The following is a 16,200-nucleotide window of genomic DNA, read 5'->3' as shown; positions in this document are numbered from 1 at the left end:
ATCCATGTCCACACCGCTTCTCTACTCTGGTGAGTGAAACTACTCTCTATGGTTCTCTGTCACTCAGTCTCTGTCCAGACGTGGTGCTACGCCAGAGAGCTCCTACAGCCTTTAGCTGAAAGGCCGGTCACCTCTGAAGCCGAGGATGCTTGGCTTTGGGGGCTTGGCTATTTCTCTCTAGAGGGCTCTGGAGGAAGTCGGGACGCTGCTTCTGCCTGGTCAGCTCTCCTTCACTCACCAGACTGACTCTCCTACTCATTTAATGGGGTGCTGCGAATCACACTAGAGAGGTGAAACCCCTTTGAAATGCCTCCTGCGCTCCCTGGAAAGCCAGAGCGCCTCATTTTTATGCCGTTCTCAGATGTAGTTTTTGCCACCGCAATGGTCAATGGTCAGAAGTCTGTTTACTTTCAGGCTCTCTTTGCTCTCTCTCTGCCATTCATGTCCAACTTTCCCCATCTGTCCCTTTCTCTTTTCTACATTTTGGCTTGTGCCCTGAAGAGTGCGACACAGGCTGGGTCCCGGGGACCCCCCTCTAGGTTCCCTCTCAAAGGCTAGCCAGTGTAGGCTGATCTATTTGTTCAGGGTTTCTTTGCATTTTTTTTCAAAAATTCGCCATCTTGGCCACATGGTGGGTTAAGGGTTTGGCCCCATCGGACCCTGAACCTTCCACCAAGCCTACTACTCCATCCAGCTATTCTAAGGTGCCTTGCTAACAAGTTGCTCTTTTCACAGGCCGCAGTAACTGAGGCCCAACCACGTGATGTGCTTTGTTAGCAAAGATGTCTAAACATTGTTGTCAAAATTTTAGGTTTTGAGATTTGCCTTTTTTGTTTTGTGTTGTGTATTCTACTGACTACATGGTTCTAAAATACTGGGTATATCTGTGCTAAAATTCTCATCACATCTAAAGAGTTTTGTCATTTCAGAATATTTGTTGGCAATTCTTGATAAGGACCAGGTAAGCTCTACTTATTCTACTTGATCTCCTTGTTGCTTTAATTGGAAATAATAAAGGGTTTTTGTGGCAAAGATTTCAGTTCAAAGCCAACCCAGGCTGAAAAATCCCTAAGACTCCATCTCCCAACTAACCTGCAAAGAGCCAGGCTGGAAGCGTGGCTCAAGACTCTTATCTCTAACCAGCAAACACTGCAAGTGCTATTGTAACTCAACGTGGTAGAGCACTAGCCTTGAGCAGAAGTGCTCAGGGACAATGCCCAGGCCTTGAGTTCAATCCTCCTTGAATACCAACTGGGACAAGCTATCCCAGCAACGAGCACCTAGACTCAGCCAGTCTTGGGAACAAGGGAACATGGACAGGAATAAGAGGAGATGATGTCACATCAGCTACTTTGTGCCTGCCCTTTCAAAATTAACCAGAGCCGGGAGGTCAGTAGAAGTAAGAAGCCTGCCCATCCAATGTCTATACCTGTCTACCTATTAACTGAACAGGAATTTATATTCTTGCCTTTGTCACCTGACTTCTCTACCTAGTCGCCAGATGTCAGAAGTAGCTAGGGACATTTCTACTAACATTTTCAGCCCCAAGTCCTTCCTCTTGCCGTTTATTTGCTCTCTAGTATTTTTTTTCCAGGCCCTCAATGCCCATGAGACTTCTCCAGACTTCATCTAAGGACTTACGCCACCAAAGGACAGCTGCTGCTCACTGCCTTCTCTGGGAGGGAAACAAATTCCAGCCTTTTACCCCTATTGTCCACGCCCCTTGTCAGCAGGAAGCAGCCAGAGAGAATCTGTGCCCTATTTCATGATTATTAAAAGGCTGGAATGTAAGGTCCACTCCTGGATGGCTAGCAGACTCCACCCTCCTCTCAGGAAAGTCTCCACCCAGTACTGTGTTACCTAGGCAACTGGGACACCTGGAAGAGGTCACATCGGCATCCAATGAGGTCACATCTGAATTTGATGTGGCCACACCTTTCTCCGCCCATATCCTAGATAAGGCCTAGCCCAGGCCCAGACGCCTGCTCTCTGCTCTTTTCTAGCTCTTTCTCAGCTCTTTCCTTCTCTTCTCTTTCCCAGCTCTCTTCTCTTTCCTAGCTCTCTCTTTCCCACCTTCCCCAGATGCTCTCTTTTCTAGCTCTTTTCTCTCTTTTCTAGCTCTTTTCTCTCTCTTTCCCAGCTCTTTCCCAGGCCTTTCCCCACCACGTGGAGGACCAAGATGGCCTGGTGCCAGCCGAAACGATGAATAAACCTACCCCTTACCTGAATAGAATAAACCTACCCTTACCTGAAAAAAAAAAAAAAAAGGAAATATACTGATTCTCTACTTACAAAGTGGTAACCCTCTGTACAACACCTTAATAATAATAATTTTTTAATGCCTGTGATTCCCAAAAGTCGTGTATCCATTAGTTTAACATGAACTTCTCTTCTCTGGATACTCTGTGTGTGTGTGTGTGTGTGTGTGTGTGTGTGTGTGTTGCTCCTGGGACTTGAACTCAGGGCCTGGGTGCTTTTCTTGTGCTTTATTGCTGGAGGCTATTGCTCCACTGCCTGAGCCACAGCTCCACATCTGGCCTTTTTTGGTGCTTCATTAGAGATAAGAGTCTCATGGACTTTTCTGCCCAAGCTGGCTTCGAACCACGATCTTCAGCTTCCTAAATAGCTAGAATTACAGGTGTGAGCCATTAGCCTGGCAACATTCTTTAAAAAACTATGAAGAGGGGCTGGGAAGGTAGCTCAGCGGTAGAGTGCATGCCTTGCAAGCATGAGGCCCTGGGTTCGATTCCTCAGCACCACATAAACAGAAAAAGCCGGAAGTGGCGCTGCAGCTCAAGCAGTAGAGCGCTAGCCTTGAGCTGAAGAGCTGAGGGACAGCGCCCAGACCCAGAGTTCAGGCCTCATGACTGGCAAAAAAAAAAAAAACTATGAAGAAAAAGTATTTGGAAGTAATGTCTATTTGAACAAAGGAAAAATGGTGCTTAAATAGGAAAGAAAAAGAAGATATACATATACACACTTACACCAACAAAAAAGAAGTCAAGATATCTCACTAATAACTTTTTTTTTTTGGGGGGGGGGTCCGGTCATGGGGCCTGAACTCTGGGCCTGGGCGCTGTCCCTCAACTCTTCAGCTCAAGGCTAGCGCTCTACCACTTGAGTCATAGCGCCACTTCCAGCTTTTTTCTTTTTGCTTATGTGGTGCTGAGGAATTGAACCCAGGGCCTCAGGCATGCAAGGCAAGCGCTCTACCACTGAGCCACCTTCCCAGCCCCTCACTAATAACTTTTTATATTGACTATATGCTGGAATAGTAATATGCTTAGTCTACTGGGTCAAATAGGTTAAAATATCTTTCCTGTTTCTTTATACTTTCTAATGTGGCCACTATAATATTTTAAATTTTACATGTGCTTTGCATTATCATTCATTTAACAGTGCTGGAATATGTTATACCTTCCAGTTCTTAGTATTTTGTTATTATCTTAAGTTACAGAGTCGCAGTCCTTCAAACCCAGAAAACATTACATAGCATTGAAAGTATTTTCCTTCCTCAGTGGCCACTAGATGGCGTGAGAGTTCAGGCCACCATTTAGTTAACAGAGCTTTAAATTTTGTATTTGGAGTTTTTTCAATGTGTCACCCACGGCCTCATCTGCATGTGTTTGCTCACATTATTCTTCACCTAGGATGCTCTTCCTATCAAACCTAGTAATTTCAAAAATATTCAGATCACCTAAGAAGCTCTTTTATTTATTTTTTATTGCTTGTGTGGCTTGAGCTCAGGGCCTGGGCATTGTCCCTGAGTTCTTTTGCTCAAGCCTACCACTCTATCACTTTAAACCACAGCTCCACTTCCAGTTTTCTGGTGGTTAATTGGAGATACGAATCTCATGGCCTTTTCTGCCTGGGCTAGATTTGAACCGTGATCCTCAGATCTCAAACTCCTGAGTAGCTAGAATTACAGGTGTGAGCCACCAGCACTAGGCAAGAAGCTGTTTCTTACATCCCCTTGCAAATAATGGTGTGCCTTCTATCCTATATAAATATTCTATCATAGAACCATGATGCATTATTATTATTATTTTGTCAGTCCTGGGGCCTGAACTCTGGGCCTAGGCACCGTCCTGCAGCTCTTCAACTCAAGGCTAGACTCTACCACTTGAGCCACAGCGCCACTTTCAGCTTTTTCTGCTTATCTGGTGCTGAGGAATCAAACCCAGGCCCTCATGCATGCAAGACAAGCACTCTACCACTGAGCCACCTTCCCAGCCTGCATTATTATTTTAAAACTACCTCATGTATGTTATTTGAAGCAGTTGGTGATGAGATCTTGGTTGGTACTTGGCATCCAGTGGTGCTGTGTACAATGCCTCAATCCAGATGGGCTGTTATACAACAGTAGCCAAAACCCCCAAATTCCCATAGCTTCCACAACAAAAGTTGAGCTCCTACTGATCAGGAATCAGATGAGGGCTCTGTTCTGTGGCATCTTTGCTCCACAATGAACATTAATGGAGAGTGCTATACAGATCAATTATGATCACTGCAACTGAAGATAAATGAAGGCCTGACAGATTTGAGGATCAACCTTCAATGTTCCTACCTATGGAAATGGAGGTGTGGGTTTAAGTGGTAGAGTGCCAGGCTTGCGTGGAAAAGCCAAGTGAGAGCGCAAGGCCTTGAGTTCAAGCCCTAGCACTAGGGTGTGTACACATGTGTGAGTATGTACGTGTGCACACACACAAATGCTTGGACTAGAACTGACACAAGTTGCTTTTACTCACAAATCATTGGCCAGAATCAGTCACATGACCCCATCCCAACCATAAGGGGGTCAGGATGCACAATTTGATCAAGTGTTTGGGCAGAAATAGTGGGGAATACCAATGACTACACTAATGGCCTTTCACTTCAGCTCACATCTCTCCTGCAGGTAGAATCTAATGCAAAGGCAACAACCCAAGTCCTTTTAGCTACAAAACCAAGTTAAAATTTAACAATCTTGGTGATTAACAATAGTTTCTCCATCTCAGATGTCGCTTGAAATGGAGATTTATAAACCAAAAGATCTCCCTGCCCCCATACACATCTCTAAAATACAGCACAGAATACAGGCAGGCTAAATGCGGTAACCTGGGATGAAGAAGAATGAATGGGAGACATAGCAGCCTAGAGGCTACGATACTTACAGAGAAGATGTAGTATGTGCCTAGTGCCCTGGGAGCAGGGTATGCTGTGCCCAGTCCCAACTCAGCCAGGAAGAGGATCCTCACACAATTGTTTTAAGTTACTGAGATTTTAGTGTTCTTGCCACAGTGTAACCTAACCTAACTTGGCCTTGACTGATACAGATACTGGGATTAGAGGAGAGTGTTACATATTAAAAAGCAAAAAAGAAGTCAACAAACCCTGATCTGTATGACGTGAACTTACCTGGAAGATAGCAGAGATTGGTCGTGGGAAAAGATGGCAACCCTTGTTATGTAGTAGCAAAGTATTTGTTAGAACTGTTGCCTAGAGGGACACCGAAGTTACTGTGTCTAATAGTCTTGCAGATCTAAGGGAAAGAGAGAGGGAGTCAGAGAGCTGAATGAATTGGCAATTGTGGCCACTGATAGTGGACCACAAGACATAGAGAATACTTATCAGCAGGCTGAAGTGTCTAGAGAAACTGGAAATGGGTGAGTTTGCACAGTAGGCAGAGTAGCTGCTTTTCATCCTAAACTGGTAATGGATAAAACTGCTTGAAGGAACAAAATTCAAATCCAAATTAGCTTTGTGGAGACTCTCTTTTCCTCTCCTCCTTCTCTCTCTCTTCTCCCTCTCTCTCTCCTCTCTTGTCTCCCTCCTCCCATCTTTCCTCTCTCTCCCTCCTCTAACTCCTCCTCTCCTCCCTCCCCCCCTCTTCACCTCCAGGACTTCAGCCTTTGTGCTCCAGGCTAATGCTAGCATTCTACCACTTGAGCCACAATCCCACTCCCTCCTTTTTGGTAGTTAGAGGTAAGATTCTCATGGACTTTCCTGCCTGGACTGGCTTCAAACTGCAATCTTCAGATCTCAGCCTCTTGAGTAGCTAGAATTACAGGTGTGAGCCACAAGCACCCTGTGGAAATCTTTCTGAGCCAACAGGAAGCTGGTCAACTTACCTAAGTCGGTTATCACATTAGTTGAAACCTCATAGTAGCCACGTGCTAGGGATTCACAACTATAATCCTACCTGTGATCTAAGGATAACAGTTCAAAGCCAGTCAGAGAGGAAAGCCCATTAGAGTTCTATCTGCAGTTTACCAGCCAAAAGCTGGAAGCGGAGCTATGACTCAAGTATAGATCACCACCGTGAGCAAAAAAACTAAGGACAGTGCCCAGGCCCTAAGTCAAGCCCCTGGACAGACAAAAAACAAAAACAAAAACACACACCCCCCTTCAGAAACACAAAGACTCCCATCTCAATTGCTACATTAGACTTGGTGTTTTGAGTTTATAATCCCAGTTATGCCAGAGGCTATAGGTAAAAGGATCTTTTAGCCATGAGTGAAGTATTGAGAACCTACCTGAAAAACAACTAAAGCAAAAAAGGGATGGGATGTGCCTAAGGTGGTAGAGCTCTTGCCCAGTAAGTACGAGGCCCTGATTTTGAGTTTGAAACTTAGTGCTGCCAAAAGGAGTAAAGCAAACCTTTTTTTTTTTGAAACAGAGTTTTGCCTTGCCATGTAGACCAGACTGCCTCAAATTTTGCATCCTTGTGCCTCTGCCTTACAAATATTGGGATCACAGGCATGTATCACCAATTTAAAACTAATCTGCCGGGCGCCAGTGGCTCATGCCTGTAATCCTAGCTACTCAGAAGGCTGAGATCTGAGGATCATGGTTCAAAGCCAGCCTGGGCAGGAAAGTCTGTAAGACTTATCTCCAATTAACCTCCAGAAAACCGGAAGTAGTGCTGTGGCTAGACCACTAGCCTTGAGCTGAAGAGCTGAGGGACATCGTTCAGGCCCAGAGTTCAAGCCCCAAGACTGACTAAAACAACAACAAACCTAATCTTAAAACCCTTCCGGTTTTTAGTAAAAGCCAAGCTACTTAGATATGTTGAGCCAACAGAAATAATCATTTGCCTGTCTTAGTATTTTCAGCTACTAGGGGAGGCTGAGATGAGAGGATTTAAAGTTCAAGGGCAACCTGGCTCACTTACTGAGGCTGCTTCATCTGTAAGAGGTATTTTACAGATAACTGAGAACAAACATAATTGAGCAGTCACTTCGGTGGATAAGACATTCAGGAGCTTAAAAAAAATGATTAGGCCTCCTGGAATGGAAGTCCTAAAGACCAATGGGGTTGAGGAAAGGGTAATTTCTCCTCTCTAGAGATGGGCCATCACCAGAGGACTGAAGAATCATTCCTCAGTGTTTTCAGGATTTTTTGCAGGCCATACTTGCATGCTCTGGTTCCTAATATAAAATAGCACAGTATTTGCATATAACCTAGGAATAACTTCCCGTCCTTTCTCCCCCCTCCCCCCAATCCTGGGGCTTGAACTCAGTGCCTGGGGATACATTGGCTTAGTCTGTGCAAGGCTAAGCTTTAAATCCCAACACAATAATCCTTCCTCCCACCCCTTCACATAAAAGTTCAAGCTGCAATTGGTTGACCCCAGGATTGCAGCTTATGTGGTATCTGGATTCATTTCCAACAGTCTTGACCTAGGTTCAGAGTGTGATACAGGGCAGACCTAACCTATACCCTCAATCCAGAGATTTGTTTTGTTTTTGTCAGTCATGGGGCTTGAACTCTGGGCCTGGGGACTGTCCTTCAGCTCTTCAGCACAAGGCTAGTGCTCTACCACTTGAGCCACAACACTACTTCCCAGAGATTAATTTTGTGTGTATGTATGCCAGGACTAGTGCTTGACCTCAGAGCCTCACACTCTTGCTTAGCTGTTTTGCTCCAGGCTGGCTCTACCACTTGAGTTACACCTCTACTTCCTGCTTTTGACTGTAACTGAATATCAGATTGCTCTGAGCTAGGATCCTCAGATTTCAACCTCTTGAGTAGCTATGGTTACAGGCATGAGCTACTAGTGCCTGGCTTCAGAGTTTGATGTTTAAACCAAGCCATAAGCATTTTCCTGTTTCAATGTTCTAGATGTTAAAACTGAGATCTAGGAATTAAGACCCTTCCCTACCATTAACTTCAAGGGCAGAAGTCAACATGACACATAGTGGAAATATATATCCAACTTTATTGTGTTAAAAAACAAACTAATTTAAACCACATGGTGGCCATAATGCCCATGTCCTGGGCAGACTCAGTCATCCCACTGCTCCCTTTGGAACACACAAATTCTGTGTTGGAGAAAGAACTTAAAAATGTAAAACAATGTGAACTACATATTGGATATTACACTCCTACCCACCCCCTCCCCCATCTCAAGCCAACTCATATACCTTGGAGACTGTTTTCCAAACACAGAAAAGCTCTCATAGAAGAAACTAAACAGCAAATGAACAGACCAGAAGACAACCATAGCCAAAGGAACCCTGGCAGATATTTACGATGTGTGGTCAAATACATTAACCATTGGCTAAAGCTGAGGCACCACAAGTCCAAGTCCCCACCTCAGAGGTGACAGAGCCACACTGTCAAGGACAGCAAAGTACAGCATCATAACCCACTCCCATCTGTATATCCAACAGCTTTTCAGGGCAAGAAGCATCCAAGCAGGCCCTTCCCGGCCTAATACCAGTTCATTCTTGGAAAACACTGGTGCCGTGAGTTTGTTAGGAAACAGAACACCTGGCTGGACATGTTGATGTCTGTGGTCCATGGTCTGGCTGGTGCAGAGGGAGGTTTTATTGCACTCCTCTGGATGGATGGTCTGGAAGGCCTTTGGGGGGTTCTGTGTTGGCAAGCTGACCTCTGGTGGTCCAGGAATTCTCAGGTAGTGGGCTTGTCAGTAAGCTCTCCAGTGACTCCATCAGCCTCACAAAGATGGAAAGCAGGGTCAGCACCACACCTAGCAGGTAGAGGTTCACCATGTTTCTCATGGCTGAAAAGGCCCCCCAGAGAGCAGTGGAGCTGCCTTCTGCTTCTGGAGGACCTCTGATCTGAGGAAAGAGAAGAGCAAGGGTTAATCTGGAGCCTTCTTGTCTCACCAGAACTAAGAGATCCTCTCTGATGGCCAGGGAGACTGTTGTGGATCAGTGCATGTTCTCCTACAGCAGACACACTCCCAAGCGTGCTGGGCACCAATGGCTCATGCCTATAAGCCTAGCTACTCAGGAAGCTGAGAACTGAGGTTCCCAGTTTGAAGCCAGCCCAGGCAGCAAAGTTCATGAGATATTCTTTTTTTTTTGCCGGCCATGAGGCCTGAACTCTGGGCCTGGGCGCTGTCCCTCAGCTCTTCAGCTCAAGGCTAGTTGCTCTACCACTGGAGCCACAGCACCACTTCCGGCTTTTTCTGTTTATGTGGTGCTGAGGAACCGAACCCAGGGCCTCATACTTGCAAGGCATGCAATCTACCGCTGAGCTACCTTCCCAGCCCCTCATGAGATATTCTTTTCTCCAATTAAACAACAAAAAATCTAGAAGTGGAGCTAGTTATGACTCAAGTGGTAGAGCACTGGCCTTGAACAGAAAAACTAAGGGACATCATCCAGGTCCTGAGTTTAAGCCTGAATATCCTCATATGCACACATAGACACAGTCACAGACACAGACACACACACATTTTGACTTTTTGCCTACAAGGGCAAGTCACATCTGTAATCCCGTCACTGGAGAGGGTGGAGTGAATCCCATCTTGAAGGATGAGTTCAAGGCCAGCTTGGCTACAGAGTGAGTTCCAGGACAGCTTGGGTTACATACATACTGTCTCAAAAACATCCAAAATAGAAAAACCAAAGACTTGTAATTCTCCCGAAGACTGTTCCTGGCAAGTGCAATGCACAAACCCAGTACCATAGCACCTGAAGGGTTTTTTGGTTTTTTTATTTTGGTAAGGGGTAGAAGGGATTATAAGAACAGCCCCTACTAAGGCAACTGCTAATAGTTCCTCCCCTATCAGTCAGATCCCAGCTGACTATACACTTTTCCAAAGTCAAAATAACTAAGCGTTAAGTCTATAAAACATACCTGAATGCTTACAGTGAGCACGCGGCAGACAGACAGGAGCCCTGCCCTTAGGCCTTGCCACTCCGCACGCTAAATATCGTGCTTGGAAGGCAATGCTAAGGGCGGTTTGGGAGGGCAAAGAAGAGACGCCCAACTCAGCACTGGAAAGCGTGAGATCGGCCACGGGGACCCTCCTTAGACCTAGGTCCGGGGAAATTAGGACCTGTGCGGGCAGGAGTGAGGCTGGGGCGGGGTAGCAGCCCCCGCGGCCAAACGCCAGGCGCGCAGCCCCAGGGAGCGGGGGCGGGGAGCCGGGGAAGGGATCTCAGGCCTGGGAAGCCCAGGGCCTCTCACCTCGAGAGGAAGAGCCAGGAGTGGCCAGCTCGCTGTCGCAGCTGGCAGGCAAGAGTCCACAGGAAAGGCGGCCAACGAGCAGCAGCGCGGGAGCTCCAGCACGCCGGTCTCGGGACACCGGGGCGCAGCTCAAGCGGACAAAACCAGGCCAGCCAGGCCCCGCCCCCGACAGCAGTAGCTCCGCCCCGCACAGGCCCCCGTCCGGAGTCTGCGCATGCGCACTCTAGGCCGCATGCACACGCCTTCTCGCACGTCCGCGGCCACGCCCCCTCCCCAGCGCGCGTCAGTGGTCGAGGGTTGAAAGCGGGTGCGGGGCGGGTCCTGGGGAAAACTGTCCCTGGGAGCGCGCGCCCGGCGGTTGAGTCACGGCGGCCGGGAACGGGACGGGGCGTGAGGATCAGCACGGACCGCGTTCTGCCGGAGGAAACTTCAGAAGGAGCCAGAACAGCGCGTTCACCCCCCTAACGACGTCGCGGAAGGCCACGCCCATAGTGACCCCCAAATCCGAGGTTCCCTCCTCCCCCCCCCCCCCCCCCCCCGCCTGACTAAAACAAAGCTTCTTAGCCAGATCTCGGAGAGCGCACGCTGTCGGGCGTCAGGCCCCTCCGTCCCTCCCGCGCCTGTGCCCCCCGCGCGGGGCCCGAGCCCCTCGGAAGCGGGCACGCCCTCCGGCCTGGCGCGCACAGCTCGGCCGGCCAGGCGTTGCCATTAATTGGTGGGAAGCAGCGATGCACTCCTGCTGAAGCGAGCACAGGGACGGCCTGACCTGGCCCTAGCGAGACCCCATCTCAGCACTCCCCTCGCCCCTTCCCGGGGGCGGCTTGGCGCCTTCCGGGGAGGGGACTTGTGGATCAAAGCTCCTCAAAGGCAGGGATGACTCAAAGCGAGGGGCGGGGAGAGGGGTCCCCTGAGCCCCAAGAATGGCTGTTGGGCGAGCACCGGCAAGTACTGATCTGTGTGGGAGGGAAAAGTGAGAGCTCCCACTGGCAAGTTTAAAAAAAGCCTGAGCCCCTGAGAAGCCTGGGCGGTCATCCCAGCCGTGACCTTTCCCCTACTTTCCAGGCTGTCTGGTCTGTCTAGAAGGAAAAGGTGTCCAAGACGGAAAAGAAAAAAAGTTAGGACGCGCTGATTGGCAGGCAGGTAGGCGCTTGGAAACTTCCTAGCTCAGCCCACAAGCTTTTGGTTCATCATTTGATCCGTCTGCGCCCTTCAACCCAAAATTGAACTATCCTTTGAGATAGTCCCACCGGTGAAGTCTAAGGAGCCATCGCAGCACAGATCTTACAAGCAAAAGACTACAAAAGCTGGGAGCCGTTGGCTCTTACCTGTAATCCTAGCTAATGAAGAGGCTATGATTTGAAGATTCCAGGTCTATGCCAGCCTGGGCAGAAAAGTCTAGGCTCTGATCTCTAATTAATCAGGGGGAAAAAAGGGCCAGAAGGGGAGGTGTGCCTCAAGTGGTAAAGTGCCAGCCTTGGGTGACCCAAGTACAGGCACCAAATAAATGATAGCAATGGAAGTGTCGTGTTAAAACAGATAGACAGAACGTACACAGAGATACAACTATGTTAGAACGGTGATCCTACAGCAAAATGAGAAAAGCACAAGTGTTGGTGAGGATGTATAGAATACTGGCATTCATATATGACTGCTCCGAATGCAAAATGGAGCAGTTACTTCAGCAGTTTGACATTCTCTCAGATGGTTTAACACAGACTTGCCATATCACCCAGCAATCTTACTCCTGAGAACATCCCCAGAGAACTGAAAACATCAGGTTACACAAAAGCCTTTGCACAGCCGGGCACTGGTGACTCACGCCTGTAATCCTAGCTACTCAGGAGGCTGAGATCTGAGGGTCATGGTTCAAAACTAGTCCAGGCATGGGCTGGGAAGGTGGCTCAGTGGTAGAGCGCTTGCCTTGCATGCTCAAGGCCCTGGGTTTGACTCCTCAGCACCCATAAGCAAAAAGAAAAAAGCCGGAAGCGGCGCTGTGGCTCAAGTGGTAGAGCACTAGCCTTGAGCTGAAGAGCTGAGGGACAGTGCCCAGGCCCAGAGTTCAGGCCCCACGACCGGACCCCTCCCAAAACAACAACAACAAAAAAACCAGTCCAGGCAGGAAAGTCCAGGAGACTCTTATATCCAATTAACCACCAGAAAACTGTAAGTGGTACTGTGGCTCAAGTGGTAGAGTGTTCACCTTGAGCTGAAGAGCTCAGGGACAGTACCCAGGCCCAGAGTTCAAGCCCCGCAACCAACAAAAAAAACAAAGCAAAAATGCCACAAAACCCACAAAAAATGAAAAACCTTTGCACAAAGGTTCACAGCCTTTGGTTGTAGGGCTTGAATTCAGGGCCTGGGCGCTGTCTCTGACCTCCTTTTGCTCAAGGCTGGAGCTCTATAGTTTTGGGCCACAGTGCCACTTTGAGTTTCCTGGTGGATAACTGGAGGTTGGTTAGTCTCACTGACTTTCCTGCCTGGGCTTGCTTGGAACTTTGATCCTATCTCAGCCTACTGAGTAGCTAGGATTATAATCATGAGCCACTGGTGCCCAGCTACACAGCCTTATTTTTAATAGCATGAAAAGGAACAATGTAGATGTTGATCAACTTGTGAAAGGATAACCAAAATGTGCCACAGTGGATTCTTTTTCAGCCATAAAGATTGAAGCAATGCCAGGTGCCGGTGGCTTATGCCTGGAATCCTTAATTCTTCAGGAGGCTATATAATCTGAGGATTGCAGTTCGAAGCCAGCCCAGAGAATGAAAGTCCATGACATTATCTCCAATTAACCGCCAAAAAGCTGGAAGTGAATCTGTGGCTTTAAGTGGTATAATGCTAGACTTAAAGTTCAGGGACAGCATCCAGGCCCTGAGTTCAAACCCCAAGACACACACACACACACACACACACACACACACACACACACACACACACACACACACACAGAGCTGGGTTAGAAGAATGACTCAAGTAGTAGCATGCCAGCCAAGAGCTGAGGTAAGAGCACGAGGCTTTTGAGTTCAGACTCAGGTGCCAGCCCACAAAAATAAAGCCCTTTTTCAAAAAGCAAATTAAAGACATCTTCAGATAAAGAGAGTTCATCACCACAGGCTCTTATTTATGAAACTTCTGGAATATGTTCTTAAGAAAGAAAACTTGAACTCAAAAGGAAATAATGAGAGGCAAGAAGAAATGGTGAATAAATATTTATAAAACACAAGAGCCTTTCTAAACAAATTATGAACACTCAAAACTATGTTTAATAATGATTAATTTGGGAAAAAATCAGGATGAACTAGAAAAATTGGTAAACATTTAAGAGGAACAGGGAGCAGAGATAAAATTGAGCCAGTCCTTTTAGTGGAGAGGAAAGTCGATAATTTTAGACTTCATATGTCTTCATATTAAAATGTCAAGAGTAGCTCTTTCTCTTCCTTTCCTTCCTGAATAATTTAGTGCTAACCAGAACAGAGCAAGGTTCCAGCTGAATATTGAGGTACAGACTTGTAGTCACACCTGCTCAAGAGGCTGAGAGAGTAGGATCCCTTGAACCTAGGAATTCAAGACCAATCTGGCTACATAAGACCCGTCTCAAAGCAACAATAAATCATAAAAAGCTGGGCACCAGTGGCTCATGCCTGTAATCCTAGCTACTCAGGAAGCTGAGATCTGAGGATCACTGTTCAAAGCCAGCCCAGGCAGGAAAGTCCGTGAAGACTCTTATCTCCAATAAACCACTCAGAAAACTGGAAGTAGCACTGTGGCTCAAGAGGTAGAGTGCTAGCCTTGAGCTGAAGAGCGAAGAGACAGTGCCCAGGCCCAGAGTTCAAGCCCTACAACGGACAAAAATAAGCAAGTTTTCTGCAATGAACAGGAGAAGGATGTATGACTCAGATCAGGATAATGCAATGTCTTCACAGCTAGATTATTTGGAAACATGTTCAATAAATATTTGACGAATGAATGGATGGGTGAATGGCTCCCACACTTCCTCTTGATTCGGAGCAAATGTCATGGTCAGGGATGCCTTCCTCCACAGCCTAGATAAAGCAGTACCTGACACCCGCTCCATCTCCCTTCCTCTGCTTCATTTTCCTTCACAGTCACAGCACCACCAAGCCCACCTTATGTTTACTTGTTGATCATGGCTTCCCCCACTAGAATCTAGACTAGAATGAGGACCCAGACAGTGTGGAGAATTACTATGTATCTAAATCCAGAGCAGAGGCTAGAAAATCAGTGCTCAACAAATCTGTACTAAGTGAATCATTTGTCTCTGGACTGTTTCCTGCATTTTGGGAAGAGAAAAAAGAATGAAACAGTTCTGAATGACTAATTCTTGGGATATTTTTGGTACAGCATTTTTTTCTTTTTTTAAAGTTTTTTTTAAGGGGCTGGGAAGGTGGCTAAGTGGTAGAGCACTTGCCTTGCATGCATGAGTCCCTGGGTTTGATCCCTCAGCACCACATAAGCAAAAAAAAAAAAAAGCCGGAAGTGGCGCTGTGGCTCAAGTGGTAGAGCGCTAGCCTTGAGCTGAAGAGCTGAGGGACAGCGCCCAGGCCCAGAGTTCAGGCCCCACGACCGGACCCAAAAAAAAAAATAAAGTTTAAAAAAAAATTTAATTTTCTTTATGTGGTACTGAGGAATAGAACCTAGGCCCTCATTCATGGTAGGCAAGCACTTTGCCACTAAGCCCCTGGTACAACATTTTAAGAATCATCTCTGGGTAATGTGATGAACTTTTTCTCTCAAATGTTTCCTGTGGGCACCTGTTACTTTTAAAATCAGAAAAGTAGTAAAATTTAATCTTTGTAAACTTACTGCTTAAGCAACATTGTGACCATATGTGTATAGAGAAGAAAAACAAAGGGAGTTGATATGGGGAAATTGGGTGACTCACACCTGTAATCCTAGCTATTCAAGAGGCTGAAATCTGAGGATTTGGGTTAGAGGCCAGCCTGGCCAGTCAAGTTTGTGAGACTCTATTTCTCCAATTAGCCAGCAAAAAATCAAAAGTAGAGCTGTAGCTTAAGTGGTAGAGCATCATCTTTGAGCAAAAAAAGCTAAGGGACAGCACCTAGGCCCTGAGTTCAAGCCCCAGTAACCGCTTTCCCCCACCCCCAAGCACCCACAACACCTTGGGGCAAGCCCCAGGGTATGGCTGGTAGCAAAGGTTCTCCATCAAGTACAATGACTGCACCAATCCCCAGGACTGCAAAAATCAAACAGCTTGGGGAGGTGGGAGGCTATTCGCGTGAGGAGGACCAGGGAAGGGGCACAAGGTCAATGGGGCAGCACCAGAAAATGGACAAAGGCCACTCAATACAAACAGACCCCACCTGGGCCAGAGGCCCAGGGAGAGGCTGTCACTCAGGAACCAGAATCCTGTTGGCAGGGAGAGTGAGTTTACCATAATTTGAGGGTACTTGGTCTGCTTTGTCCTTTGGACAGGAACAGTCTCCCAGTTACCCCCCAAACCACCCTTTGTTCAAGTCCTGCATAGGAGTAAGGGCCTGCTTTATGTTACCCTGGATGTAGAAGGGCTTCCAGAAGAGACAGTCCCAAAAGTCAAGGTGATAGCCCTTGCGTCTTCCAGAAGATGGCCACATCACACCTGTGGCTCTTTCCAGAAGTCCTCAGGAGCCCCGACCTAATCAGAAGCACAGATCTAGAGTCCAGTTTTCCCAAGGCCAGCAAGTAGGCAGCCTCTGTGGGACGTGTGTCTGTCTACCTGCTCACAGGTGCCTCATTATGCATCCTAGGGACATATGG

At 47.3% G+C, this 16,200-nt stretch overlaps 1 protein-coding gene across 1 annotated transcript; it reads right to left on the bottom strand.

The window, feature by feature from the left end:
• Positions 1-8,207: 8,207 nt before the first annotated feature.
• Hilpda (hypoxia inducible lipid droplet associated) lies at positions 8,208-10,576 on the bottom strand. Its single transcript, XM_042696014.1, has 2 exons — positions 10,426-10,576; positions 8,208-9,065 (listed from the first exon to the last, which is right to left on the bottom strand). Exon 2 carries the CDS (start codon positions 9,003-9,005, stop codon positions 8,811-8,813), a length of 195 nt encoding a protein of 64 aa, XP_042551948.1. The 5' UTR covers positions 9,006-9,065; positions 10,426-10,576; the 3' UTR covers positions 8,208-8,810.
• Positions 10,577-16,200: the final 5,624 nt, after the last annotated feature.

Source organism: Dipodomys spectabilis, unplaced genomic scaffold (genome assembly GCF_019054845.1).
Source record: "Dipodomys spectabilis isolate Male_0828 unplaced genomic scaffold, ASM1905484v1 ptg000197l, whole genome shotgun sequence".
Taxonomy (NCBI): domain Eukaryota; kingdom Metazoa; phylum Chordata; class Mammalia; order Rodentia; family Heteromyidae; genus Dipodomys; species Dipodomys spectabilis.
Note: the sequence above shows the minus strand (reverse complement) of the source record. Positions and strands in the feature narration are given on the sequence as shown.